Source organism: Miniopterus schreibersii, assembly GCF_964146895.1.
Source record: "Miniopterus schreibersii genome assembly, chromosome: 19".
NCBI lineage: Eukaryota > Metazoa > Chordata > Mammalia > Chiroptera > Miniopteridae > Miniopterus > Miniopterus schreibersii.
Genome location: NC_138119.1, coordinates 11,001,423 through 11,014,710, shown reverse-complemented (window position 1 = coordinate 11,014,710; position 13,288 = coordinate 11,001,423). Strand labels below are relative to the sequence as shown.

Sequence of the window (13,288 nt, the reverse complement as noted above, 5' to 3'; positions counted from 1 at the left end):
ATGGCCTGTTCTTAATTGTTTTTGTTCTCCAAAGCTTCATACTTAGCTCTCTTCCTGTTTGGATCCATTGTTACCATTAATAGAGGGGATAACGGAGCAGAAAAGAGGCAAGCCATATTGTTCATAAATTTTTAATGGCAGTTTTATGCAATTGGATATTCTGAAACCAGAGACTTGGAAGCTCTGTCCGTAAACTCAAGAGTATTGCAGTCACAGTGATCTGATGATGCTGTAAGACCTAATACATCAGAATCATGTGCAATATGAAATTTGGAAGGAACTTCAAAACTGGAACACTCATTTAACTTTAATTGAGCCCCTCATAACTAAATTATCTATAATATTATTAAAATTTAAGCTTACCTACTGAAATGCTAACTGAGGAAGACAAGAATATACTGTTCTTTAAAAGAAGATTAATGCTCAGTGGAAGGATTAAGGTAGAATGACATGATTAAAGAAAAGAATACAGACAGATAACTGTCCTCAAAAAGGAGTTCTCACAACAAGTTCCTGTGCTTTCTATTTTTCTTCTCACGTCTTCACTTAGTTTTTTAGTTAGTTCCTCTCCTCTTAGTGTCTCACTTGTGATAATGATACCTTTGCTTGCGGCTATCTTTATAGAGTGGAATGTTGGTACAAAAAAATAGTAAAAACTTGTTTTTTTTGTTGGCTTCTATTGTTACTTGTCTTAGAGATGCTCTTTTGGTAACCATGAGATGTTTATCCTGTCTGTACCTTTCACTGTCCTTCAGTGAGAGTCCTGTCTTTGTCTTCCATGGAGCTCTCTGGCCTTGATGAGAGACTCAGTGCCTGGACCTACCTGGTGACTTGCCATGAGTGGATTCCTATTGGTTTCCTGAACTGGACTTAGATCATCCATGGGTTTATCCTGACTGTATCTTGAATCTTCCGATTGTCCTTCACTATCACTGGCCTGACCCATACTGGATCCCTGGTATTTGCCTATTCCAGGTCCAGCCTATATAGGGGATGCTTGCCTGTGAGATGACCCAAACTGACTATAAATAGACCCACACCTTTCTTTTGTATTGGATCCTAATTCTCCATGGACAGAACTAGCTCACCTATAAATAAATGTCCATCCTTGATAGAACCCTGGCCTATCTCCAGATCCCCATGGCTAGAGTAATCTTTTCTTCTTTTGCTAGACCCAGACTCCCCCTGGTCATACTCAGGTGTATCATGGGAAGAGAAAGACTATCTTTTGCTGTCTTCTGATTGTCCTTCAGTATCACTGGACTGACTATTGGATCATTCTTGTCTGCTGACACCGCACCCATTCTGGGATACTTGAACTATTGAAATTTTGGCGACACTCTCTTCTGTTCAGTGGAAAGAGCATGGACTTGAAGACAGGATCAGGTTTCAAATGTTATTTTTGTTATGTGACTGTGGGCAGAACTTTTAATGGTAAGTTTTCTCAATATTCTGTCCTTGGTTCTCACTGCTCCCCTCTCATTTCAGTTGCGGCCGTAGCTTCATTCATAATGGCAAACATTTATTGAATGCTTATTATGCGCTAGCCACCATTCTAAGCACTTTTCAGGTACCAACTCAATCTTCACAACAATGTTAAGATAGGTACTATTATCTATAATTTTTAGATGGGGAGGAAACTGAGGCAGAGAGATCCTGAGAAAGTTAATCAAGGGAAAAGCAAAATAATGACAAAGCTGAGAAGCTGCCTAGAGCATTTGGCTCCAGAGCCTGAACTTTGAACTAGTTCAGTAAACTACCTACATATGGATGACTCACATCCTGATCCTTTTTTTAAAATTTAGATATATATGTTCATTTGCTTTTAGGAAAGCTCTACCTAAATCTCCCTCGGGACTCTCAAGCTCACAATGTTCAAAACTGATCTTACCATTTCTCCTCTTCTAATCTTACTCCTTACTTAAATGAATGGCCTCATTGTTTATTCAACTGCCCAAGACAGAATCCTAAATAGCCCTAGATTCCTTCCTTCGGTACCTCTAGATTTGATCAATGACCAAATTCTGTTGCCCTTGTTCACTAACCTGGTTCAGACCCTCATTTTATTTCTCCCTTGGACAACTTCCTTCTTACAGGCAGGCATATCTACTTCTTTGCTACTCTAGACCATCTCAGATGATATAAAGTAGGCATTTGATTAAGGCACTTCCCTTCTCATAAGTCTTCAGTAGCTTATCCTCTGGGCAAAATATAAACAACTATTTGTAATGAGAGCAATAGAACAGTATTTTTAAAACTCTCTGCAGCGAAAGGTCAGGGTTCTTTAACTCTAGTCTTTCAGGAACAGATACTTTCTTAAAATAAAACAAAAAATGGTCACACACTTGGATAATGCACCAATGCCAAATTGCTATAAAACATTTTTAACCTCTGCCTTTAATTTCTGTGCTTGTCTTGTTATGCACCAGTGAAAGTTTGCAGACCAACAATGCAATGTGGATCCATACTTTATTTATTTTTAAATATATTTTTATTAATTTTAGAGAGAAAGGAAGGGAGATGAAGAAACATCAATCGGCTGCCTTCAGCACACCCCCTACTGGGAACTGAACCCACAACCTGTGCTTGTGCCCTGACTGGGAACTGAACTGGTGACCTCTTGGTGCATGGGAGGATGCTCTACCAACTGAGCCATAGTGGCCAGGCTGGACCCACACTTTAAGAAGTCTGGTTACATAGGACTGCAAAGTCTGACTGTGAATGATACTGCTGGTTGTTGTTTTCTCCCGATTCTGCTCTGTGTGTTTTACCCACTGGATAAAGTTGTCAGGGATTAATACGCTTTGGAGAAAGGTTTTGTAGAAGTAAGGGAGAAACAGGAAGATGGAGTCTGCCCCTTAAGATTGTCCCAGTCAAAGAATAACTTAGAGACTTTAGTTGTTTTGCATGAAAATAGTTGATTCACATGTGAGGGAGTTGGTTGATGGAGTTAACCAAAACAAGTTTTCTAAGGGAAGGAGAGAGGTCAGAGAAAAATTATAGTCTGGGATGTTCCCAGGGAATCTTGTGCAAACAATTTTTGGGCAAATGACTTTATGTCAGCTAGCAACGAGGAGTGTCTGGTAATTCTGTCCTTGAGTGGGCAGGGATGTGAGAGAAAACAGTGTCAGTTGTTTGTTCATGGGTTCTTCACCAAACATTGAGAGTTTTGCCTAGAGGTGTGTACATCTGGCTATCTCTGTTGTATGGTCAGTCAGTGTCCTTCCAGCAATACCTTCCACCTTAGTTACCTAGGTCGGCACTGTCTCTCTCATTCTGACTTTTAATTCTTCAGCCTGTCAGTTAGGCCTGACTCCTCTAGAGAAAGTAGGGCCTCAGGTGGTAGCTGAAGTAGCTGGTTGTGAAACTGTAGGCAAGGTGACAAATAATGACACAGAAATGAGAGGCGTTGTCTCCATATCTGTGTCCGTGGCAGCTCAGTGAGGCCTGCAGGTTTGGCACCTTCTGGAGTTTGCAGCTTGTATGGAAATTTAGGGCTAGCACTTTAGGCAGGGAAGCAGGAGACCAGTAGGTGGGTCAGGTCCTCTTTGAGTGGCTTGTGGAGCGCAAACATAGACACGATATTGTTTGAGGCTAACAAGAAAAATGAGGTTGTCTGTTGCTTTTTATTTACTCCCACATTGGGGATCACTTAAACTTTGCCAATTAATTTCACTTTAGCTTAATTTATTTAAGTAATAGTGAAAAAAGACAGCTTTAGTAAGTGCGCTTATGAAACCACTAAGCACAGAGTTAAAAGACTTGAGGTCTAGTTGCTATTTTGGTGTAGATTAATAATGTACGAAGGACTCATCTGCAAAATGTGAACATTGGTCTAGCTATTCTCTGAATCCCTGCTGGTCTCCCATTATAGAGAAGGAACTTCAGGTACAATTCACACAGAGGGATATACCTTTTGACGGTAGAACTTTGTCCACATAGTTTGTATTTTTTTTTAAAAAATCTCTTCATCCACTGGGCTGAGCTTTCTTTCCAGGCAGGAGAGCACTTTCTGTATTGCTTTCCCTCTGTCAAGATATTTGAGCACTATTTCTCTGCTCTCATTAGTTTCCATTGGAAAACATCTCCTAATGTCTTGGGAAGAAGGCCCTATGGCCAGTCATTTGTGTTTCCTGATCGTGGTCTGACTTGGCTAATAGTCACCTGGGTTGATATTTAGGTATTAATTATGGTTCTATTCACAATTGAGATAAACCTTTACTGTTCTGCTGTGACAACGTGGAATAATGACTGCGTTACAGAAAAACATAGGATTTGATTAAATACTTTTCTTCTTTGGACTCTGTTACTTTTGCATGCTGTATAATTGGGATTTGGTCATATAGGTTTCTAGTAAGAGAGGGAAAAGATGTAATTCAGACCAAGGGGAAGAAAGTTGTTTGAGGTTTTTGAGAAACAAGCGTAGAAGACACAAATTCTGGTATATGATCAATTGTTTATTTTCAGTTTTCATGCAGTTTACTTTGATGAATTCAATATGCTGAAAGGTGATTTTAATGAATACAGAATAATACACAGTTCCTATAGAAGCTTAACAGAAGCACACACACTGAGCCATGATAAAATAGCAGCTATGGGCTCTGGAACAGTGATTTTATAATTTTCACTTTTTAAATTTTTGGCAAAGATTATAGCATGAAAGTGGAGAGGTTCTCAACTTTAACCCCTCAAAAAATCATTACATGAACCCCAGTCTACCAAAATACTCATATATTTCTTAACTTACTGTCCCTAACATTGATTTCTTCCATTCACCATTTTATAGCTATAAAGATAAAAGCTTCCAACACAATAAGAAGAAACTATCACCAAAGTAAAGGAATAGTATAACATGTTAAAAAGAGATAGGAGAAGATAACCTCTCCTATCTGAAAGTAAATGGGAATTTCCTTGATTTGAATTTGTGTTCTTGACTCATTTGCCTACTCTCTGGATTAATTACTTTTCTGTTGTCTCTCACTCATAATGATGGTATTGCTGAGACTTACTAAATCCCAGCTGCTTTAAACAGTCACCCGACTGGCCATGAATAACAGGGTGGATAAAATTGCCTGATGTATTGGACCTTGAAAAGCATTCTCCATATGCGGGTCTGTCTCTGAATCCCACATGGCTACATTTAGGTCTGATACTTCCAGCCTCATTATCACTGGCCTGACTGATACTGGATCCATGGTGTCTACTGCGACCAGATCGAGATGAGACTTCTCCATGTACATTCCCTGAGTTTCCTGAGTGGTCTCCTTGTGGATCATGGTGCCACTCTTGTCCTCGTGTGCTGCTGGAGCTAGACTGACTATGGGCAGAGTTAGAAGTTCTTTGGGTGGATGCCTTACCTTGATGCAACCCAGAATGCCTAGAGTTATCTCCTGACTGGCCCTGGGGAGACCCAGGCTGATGTCTTGACCTAGACCCAGTCACTGCATGGGGCGAGGTAGAAGGTCTACCTGAAACTTCAGACTGCCCTTCGCTGTCACTGGCCTGACTACTATCTGATCGCCGATGTCGGGTTGTCCTGGAGCCAGAAGATGATGGTGCGTGCCCAGTGCCTGAGTGTCTGGAGCTGTCTGGTGAGAGCACATGCTTGGATTCATGTCTTCCTCTTGAGCCTGATCCTGACTTCCCATGGGATGAGACATTGTGTCCTCCAGAGGATGTCCCTGCTTGATGAGACCCAGAATGTCCAGAACTGTCTCTTGACTGGCCATGGGTAGATCCATGGTGGTACCTTGAACTGGACCCAGTCCTGTCATGGGTTGAGGGAGAATGTCTACCTGAGTCTTCAGAGTGTCCTTCACTGTCGCTTGCCTGACTACTACTGGGTCCCCGATGTCTGGTTGTTCTCGACCCTAAAGATGATGGTCGTTGCCCAGTACCTGAATGTCTGGAGCTGTCTGGTGACAGCACATGCTTGGAATCTTGTCTTCCTCTTGAGCCTGACCCTGACTGCCCATGGGATGAGACATTGTGTCCTCCAGAGGATGTCCCTGCTTGATGAGACCCAGAATGTCCAGAACTGTCTCTTGACTGGACATGGGTAGATCCATGGTGGTGCCTTGAACTGGACCCAGTCCTGTCATGGGTTGAGGGAGAATGTCTACCTGTCTCTTCAGAGTGTCCTTCACTGTCGCTTGCCTGACTACTACTGGGTCCCCGATGTCTGGTTGTTCTGGACCCTGAAGAAGATTGTCCATGCCCAGTGCCTGAGTGTCTGGAGCTGTCTGGTGACAGCACATGCTTGGATTCTTGTCTTCCTCTTGAGCCTGATCCTGATTGCCCATGGGATGAGACATTGTGTCCTCCAGAGGATGTCTGTGCTTGATGAGACCCTGAGTGTCTAGAGCTGCCTGCAGACTGTCCATGACTAGACCCTTGTCTTCTATTGGCACTTTTGTCTGACTGTCCATGGACAGACTCAGATGGCCCATGATTGGCTCTGTGCCTTTGATGGGACTCCGAATGTCCCGAGATGTCTCTTGACTGGCCATGGGTAGATCCATGGTGGTGCCTTGAACTGGACCCAGTCCTGTCATGGGTTGAGGGAGAATGTCTACCTGAGTCTTCAGAGTGTCCTTCACTGTCGCTTGCCTGACTACTACTGGGTCCCCGATGTCTGGTTGTTCTGGACCCTGAAGAAGATTGTCCATGCCTAGTGCCTGAGTGTCTGGAGCTGTCTGGTGACAGCACATGCTTGGATTCTTGTCTTCCTCTTGAGCCTGATCCTGACTGCCCATGGGATGAGACATTGTGTCCTCCAGAGGATGTCTGTGCTTGATGAGACCCAGAATGTCCAGAACTGTCTCTTGACTGGACATGGGTAGATCCATGGTGGTGCCTTGAACTGGACCCAGTCCTGTCATGGGTTGAGGGATAATGTCTACCTGTCTCTTCAGAGTGTCCTTCACTGTCGCTTGCCTGACTACTACTGGGTCCCCGATGTCTGGTTGTTCTGGACCCTGAAGAAGATTGTCCATGTCCAGTGCCTGAGTGTCTGGAGCTGTCTGGTGACAGCACATGCTTGGATTCTTGTCTTCCTCTTGAGCCTGACCCTGACTGCCCATGGGATGAGACATTGTGTCCTCCAGAGGATGTCTGTGCTTGATGAGACCCTGAGTGTCTAGAGCTGCCTGCAGACTGTCCATGACTAGACCCTTGTCTCCTGTTGGCACTTGAGTCTGACTGTCCATGGACAGACTCAGATGGCCCATGATTGGCTCTGTGCCCTTGATGGGACTCCGAATGTCCCGAGATGTCTCTTGACTGGCCATGGGTAGATCCATGGTGGTGCCTTGAACTGGACCCAGTCCTGTCATGGGTTGAGGGAGAATGTCTACCTGAGTCTTCAGAGTGTCCTTCACTGTCGCTTGCCTGACTACTACTGGGTCCCCGATGTCTGGTTGTTCTGGACCCTGAAGAAGATTGTCCATGCCCAGTGCCTGAGTGTCTGGAGCTGTCTGGTGACAGCACATGCTTGGAATCTTGTCTTCCTCTTGAGCCTGATCCTGACTGCCCATGGGAGGAGACATTGTGTCCTCCAGAGGATGTCTGTGCTTGATGAGACCCAGAATGTCCAGAACTGTCTCTTGACTGGCCATGGGTAGATCCATGGTGGTGCCTTGAACTGGATCCAGTCCTGTCATGGGTTGAGGGATAATGTCTACCTGAGTCGTCAGAGTGTCCTTCGCTGTCGCTGGCCTGACTGTTAGTGGATCCCCGATGTCTGGTTGTCTTAGGTCCTGAAGGGGAGGGTCCGTGCCCAGTACCTGATTGTCTGGAGCTGTCTGGTGACAGCACATGCTTGGATTCTTGTCTTCCTCTTGAGCCTGATCCGGACTGCCCATGGGATGAGACATTGTGTCCTCCAGAGGATGTCTGTGCTTGATGAGACCCTGAGTGTCTAGAGCTGCCTGCAGACTGTCCATGACTAGACCCTTGTCTCCTGTTGGCACTTGAGTCTGACTGTCCATGGACAGACTCAGATCGCCCATGATTGGCTTTCTGCTTTTGATGGGACCCAGAATGTCCAGAGCTATCTCCTGACTGGCCATGGGTAGATCCATGGTGGTGCCTTGAACTGGACCCAGTCCTGTCATGGGTTGAGGGAGAATGTCTACCTGAGTCTTCAGAGTGTCCTTCGCTGTCACTAGCCTGACTACTAGTGGATCCCCGATGTCTGGTTTTCTTGGATCCTGAAGGTGATGGTCCGTGCCCTGTGCCTGAGTGTCTGGAGCTGTCTAGTGATAGCACATGCTTGGATTCTTGTCTTCCTCTTGAGCCTGATCCTGACTTCCCATGGGATGAGACATTGTGTCCTCCAGAGGATGTCTGTGCTTGATGAGACCCAGAATGTCCAGAGCTATCTCCTGACTGGCCTTGAGTAGATCCATGGTGGTGCCTTGAACTGGACCCAGTCCTGTCATGGGTTGAGGGATAATGTTTACCTGAGTCTTCAGAGTGTCCTTCGCTGTCGCTGGCCTGACTGCTAGTGGATCCCCGATGTCTGGTTGTCTTAGGTCCTGAAGGGGAGGGTCTGTGCCCTGTGCCTGAGTGTCTGGAGCTGTCTGGTGACAGCACATGCTTGGAATCTTGTCTTCCTCTTGAGCCTGATCCTGACTGCCCATGGGATGAGACATTGTGTCCTCCAGAGGATGTCCCTGCTTGATGAGACCCAGAATGTCCAGAACTGTCTCTTGACTGGCCATGGGTAGATCCATGGTGGTGCCTTGAACTGGACCCAGTCCTGTCATGGGTTGAGGGATAATGTCTACCTGAGTCGTCAGAGTGTCCTTCGCTATCGCTGGCCTGACTGCTAGTGGATCCCCGATGTCTGGTTGTCTTAGGTCCTGAAGGGGAGGGTCTGTGCCCAGTACCTGAATGTCTGGAGCTGTCTGGTGACAGCACATGATTGGATCCTTGTCTTCCTCTTGAGCCTGATCCTGACTGCCCATGGGATGAGACATTGTGTCCTCCAGAGGATGTCCCTGCTTGATGAGACCCAGAATGTCCAGAACTGTCTCTTGACTGGCCATGGGTAGATCCATGGTGGTGCCTTGAACTGGATCCAGTCCTGTCATGGGTTGAGGGATAATGTCTACCTGAGTCGTCAGAGTGTCCTTCGCTATCGCTGGCCTGACTGCTAGTGGATCCCCGATGTCTGGTTGTCTTAGATCCTGAAGGGGAGGGTCTGTGCCCAGTACCTGAATGTCTGGAGCTGTCTGGTGACAGCACATGATTGGATCCTTGTCTTCCTCTTGAGCCTGATCCGGACTGCCCATGGGATGAGACATTGTGTCCTCCAGAGGATGTCTGTGCTTGATGAGACCCTGAGTGTCTAGAGCTGCCTGCAGACTGTCCATGACTAGACCCTTGTCTCCTGTTGGCACTTGAGTCTGACTGTCCATGGACAGACTCAGATCGCCCATGATTGGCTTTCTGCTTTTGATGGGACCCAGAATGTCCAGAGCTATCTCCTGACTGGCCATGGGTAGATCCATGGTGGTGCCTTGAACTGGACCCAGTCCTGTCATGGGTTGAGGGAGAATGTCTACCTGAGTCTTCAGAGTGTCCTTCACTGTCGCTTGCCTGACTACTACTGGGTCCCCGATGTCTGGTTGTTCTGGACCCTGAAGAAGATTGTCCATGTCCAGTGCCTGAGTGTCTAGAGCTGTCTGGTGACAGCACATGCTTGGATTCTTGTCGTCCTCTTGAGCCTGATCCTGATTGCCCATGGGATGAGACATTGTGTCCTCCAGAGGATGTCTCTACTTGTTGAGACCCTGAATGTCTAGAGCTGCCTGCAGACTGTCCATGACTAGACCCTTGTCTTCTATTGGCACTTTTGTCTGACTGTCCATGGACAGAGTCAGATCGCCCATGGTTGGCTCTTTGCCCTCGTTGAGACCTAGAATGTCCAGAGCTATCTCCTGACTGGCCATGGACATTTACATGGTGGTTTCCTGAAGCAGAACGCGACTGTGTTTGTGAATCTTCTGCGTGTCCTTCGCTCTCACTGCTCTGGTTAGTGCTGGACCCTTGGTTTGTAGCTCTGTTGTCATTAGAGGAGTAATGTTCATATTTATTTTTTGATGTTTTGTTTTTCTGATCTGTATATCTCTTTGTTGTTACATTTTCCTCTGTTGATTTTAACTCTACCTTTTCATTATTTTTGTTTTTTTCCAGTTGATTGTCCTTTTTCCCATATGTATTTTCTTCATATGCATATGAGTCACTATATCTTGTTCTTTTCAATTTAGCACACAGCAGTCCTGTGTTTCCGTAATCCATTTCATCATCTTTGCCGTTATTTCCTCTGATTGGGCTAACGCTTGAAAGTTCTCTTCTCCCGTGTTTTTCAGTAGAAGTTAAGCTACTTTTCTCTTTTCCCCTTTTTTCGTGATTTTTCTCCCCATGTGTATCTCTATGTCTATGAGTAGATGTATCACCTTTCGCACTCTTTCTTTCAGAGCTAGACCCATGTCTCTTTTTCCCTCTTCCTCTTGGGCTCTTGGATCTTTCCTTTTTTTCCTCTTCACCACTCTTTGAATGGCTAGATTTTCTTTTTCTACCCTCTTCCCCTTTTTCTTTCTCATCGTTTCCTTTTCTGTCATGTTCTACATGTTTCTTTTCATACCCCTTCTTTTTCTGCTTCTGTCCTGTGGCTTGGAAATTCTGTCTCATTTTAGACTCATAGTACACTTTGGCCAACTTGAATACCATCAGAAAAAATTCCTCGAAGTCTAATTTCTGGTTGTGGTCTATGTCAAGGATATCCATGAAGAGATCAGCAGTGTCTGGGTCATCTGGATTCTGTACAGAAGACATACAGAAAGGGAGGGTCCATTAGGCAGACTCCCATGATCAATTTAATTCCTAGTCAATTTAGGGAATGTGAATTTTTGCTACTTAAATTGAAAACCAAACTGGTGTTTTTTCTTTTATATAGTTTAGCTTATTGTGTCTTGCAGAAAACTAGAGGTAATAGAGTAAAAGAAAGAAATCTTAAACACATGTGGTGACATGAAAAGATCTGATGACAAAGTTCCTCTTTTTACTACTTCAAATATCAATATATTAGAAAGCCCATAATTGAACTATCTTTTTAACATACTGTCTCAATATTCATGATGTAGGAAGAATATTATGAAGGTTTAACTAATTGGTATTCATTTCTTTGTCATTAAATATTCATATTCTTATCCATAGAGGGTGTGTGTGCATGCACACCCCATGTGTGTGTGTATAGTGGATATAAAGGTATAAAGGAGGGAAATCAAATTTTTGAAATTTGTTTTTAAATAAGATTAAATCAATTTTTATTCCTAAAGTTAGAGTTCACAAAAATTCAGAATAATCCTTTGTGAGATTATTAATGCATCCTGAGGTGCTATACTCTTTAATCCTGGCAAATATCTTTACCTTCAGAACTGGGCGAAACTCCATTTCCAGAAGTTCCTTCAGCTCTTCTTTGCTCAGTGTGTCAGTTTCTTTGTCCGTTTTGGAATACTGTTGGAATATTTTGATGATGGCAGTGATGTTTTCCAGAAGAGTAGACATCCTTTGGAAATATAGGTGAAGCTAGAAAGAAGAAATAAAAATGTACTTTTCTTGTATTGTTTTTCTAGGTCACATCAATTATTATTGTGAATTTTCACATTTTAAATATACATCTTTTCCTAAGTAATTCATCTTTTAAAATGGAAGTTGGCCATGAAAACCTCTCTTTATCATGTACATAGTGAATATCAACACAGAGTTTGACTGAATTATGAAAACTGCCAGTTTTTTGGTCATGAGCCCATTCATAGCAGGATTTAGATAGTCTTATAGACCTCAGTGTGCTCTAGATAAGACCATCCTTCTTGCTGACTTGGCTATTGCCCACAGCAGGATAGTAGAAAGGCCCACTGACCCAAAGCAGGAAAATTTCCTCATACCAATTAGCTGAAAGTCAATTCTCTAAAAGCAAATTTGCTAAGTGATCAGTTTGTTGAGAGGTAATTTTCTGAAAGCCAAGTTACTGAGACTCTGAACGAACATTTTTTTTCTTTCCCCCAACAATTCATGATGGTTGCAGTATTTTTAATTAGATAGGATGACTTTAATGGCGTTTCCATACTGTAAACATTTTTTTTGTTGACTGGCTTTTATTTTGCCACTTAAGGAATAGCATAACATGTAAGGAATGTTTAATATATCTCATTGCTAACCAAAAATTAGTAAGCATGTTAAATCTGAACAAACATTTGTTGTATAAAAACATTATAAAGACTACTTTAGGAATTATAAAACCAGACATAACTCACCCTCCTCACCCTCTTCCCTTCCCCTCCCCTCAATGCAAGAGAGAAATGTTGAAAGCTTTCATCCCTGAGTTTGGGAATGAGACTGGTACACCTGCTCTCATCCTGTTCAACATGTACTGAAGGTCCTGGCCAGAGCAACAAGTTAAGAAAAAGAATTTAAAACAAAAAAATTGGGAAGGCAGTAACAAAACTGTCATTACTCCCAGAATGATATGATTTTTGTATGTGGAAAATAAAAGTACCAGTAAACTAAAATAAAATTAACAACCTTTCTGCATATAAGATAGACATAAAAATCAATTGTATTTCTGTACAAAAGCAATAAACAACTAGAAAATAAAATAAACATAAAAATCAGGAATTACCTAGGAATAAATCTAATGAAAGACATTAAAGGTCTGTACTCAGAATATTATAAATGTTATTGAGATTAATTAAAGAAGATTTAAATAAATGGAAGATTATGCTTTGTTCATCAGTTGAAAGTCTTAGTATTGTTAAGATGTCAGATCTCTGCAAATTCATTTATAGATGTAATAAAATCCCATTCAGAATCTCTGAAGTTTTAAAAGTAAATATTGAGGAAGTAATTTCTAAAATTTATATGAAAATATGGAGGGCTAAGATTAACCAAGACAACCTGGATGAAGACAGACTTTGTGGACATATTAGATGTCAAACAATATTATAAGGAACACAGCATGGCATCAGTGCAAAGTTGAACAAATGGATTAATGAAAGGTAATATAGTCCAAAATCAACAAATATTACCATGGACAATTTGATTCATGAGAAAGGTGGTGGTGCAATTCAGTAAGGAAAAGATATATATATTTTGAAATATGGTGCTGGGTTAATTGGATTTTTATAAGGAAAAACAAATTAGTTCTCAGGTGGATTTTACATGTAAAAGTAAAAGAAGATAACATAGGAGGAATCTTTAAGACCTTGGGTAGAGAAATACT

At 42.8% G+C, this 13,288-nt stretch overlaps 2 protein-coding genes across 2 annotated transcripts in view; one reads left to right on the top strand and one right to left on the bottom strand.

Annotated features, from left to right (window-relative positions):
- The window catches only part of CRCT1 (cysteine rich C-terminal 1), a 148,336-nt gene that overhangs the window by 28,523 nt on the left and 106,525 nt on the right, over window positions 1-13,288 (top strand). The gene's annotated exons all lie outside the window — the stretch shown is intronic.
- LOC308549339 (uncharacterized protein) overlaps window positions 9,783-13,288 on the bottom strand; it is a gene marked incomplete at both ends in the record, with an annotated part of 30,980 nt that continues 27,474 nt past the window's right edge. The window contains 3 exons of the mRNA XM_081121881.1: window positions 9,783-9,948; window positions 10,652-10,827; window positions 11,437-11,575. Coding sequence (XP_080978007.1) covers window positions 9,783-9,948; window positions 10,652-10,827; window positions 11,437-11,575 — 481 coding nt within the window. The remainder of the gene's footprint in view (window positions 9,949-10,651; window positions 10,828-11,436; window positions 11,576-13,288) is intronic.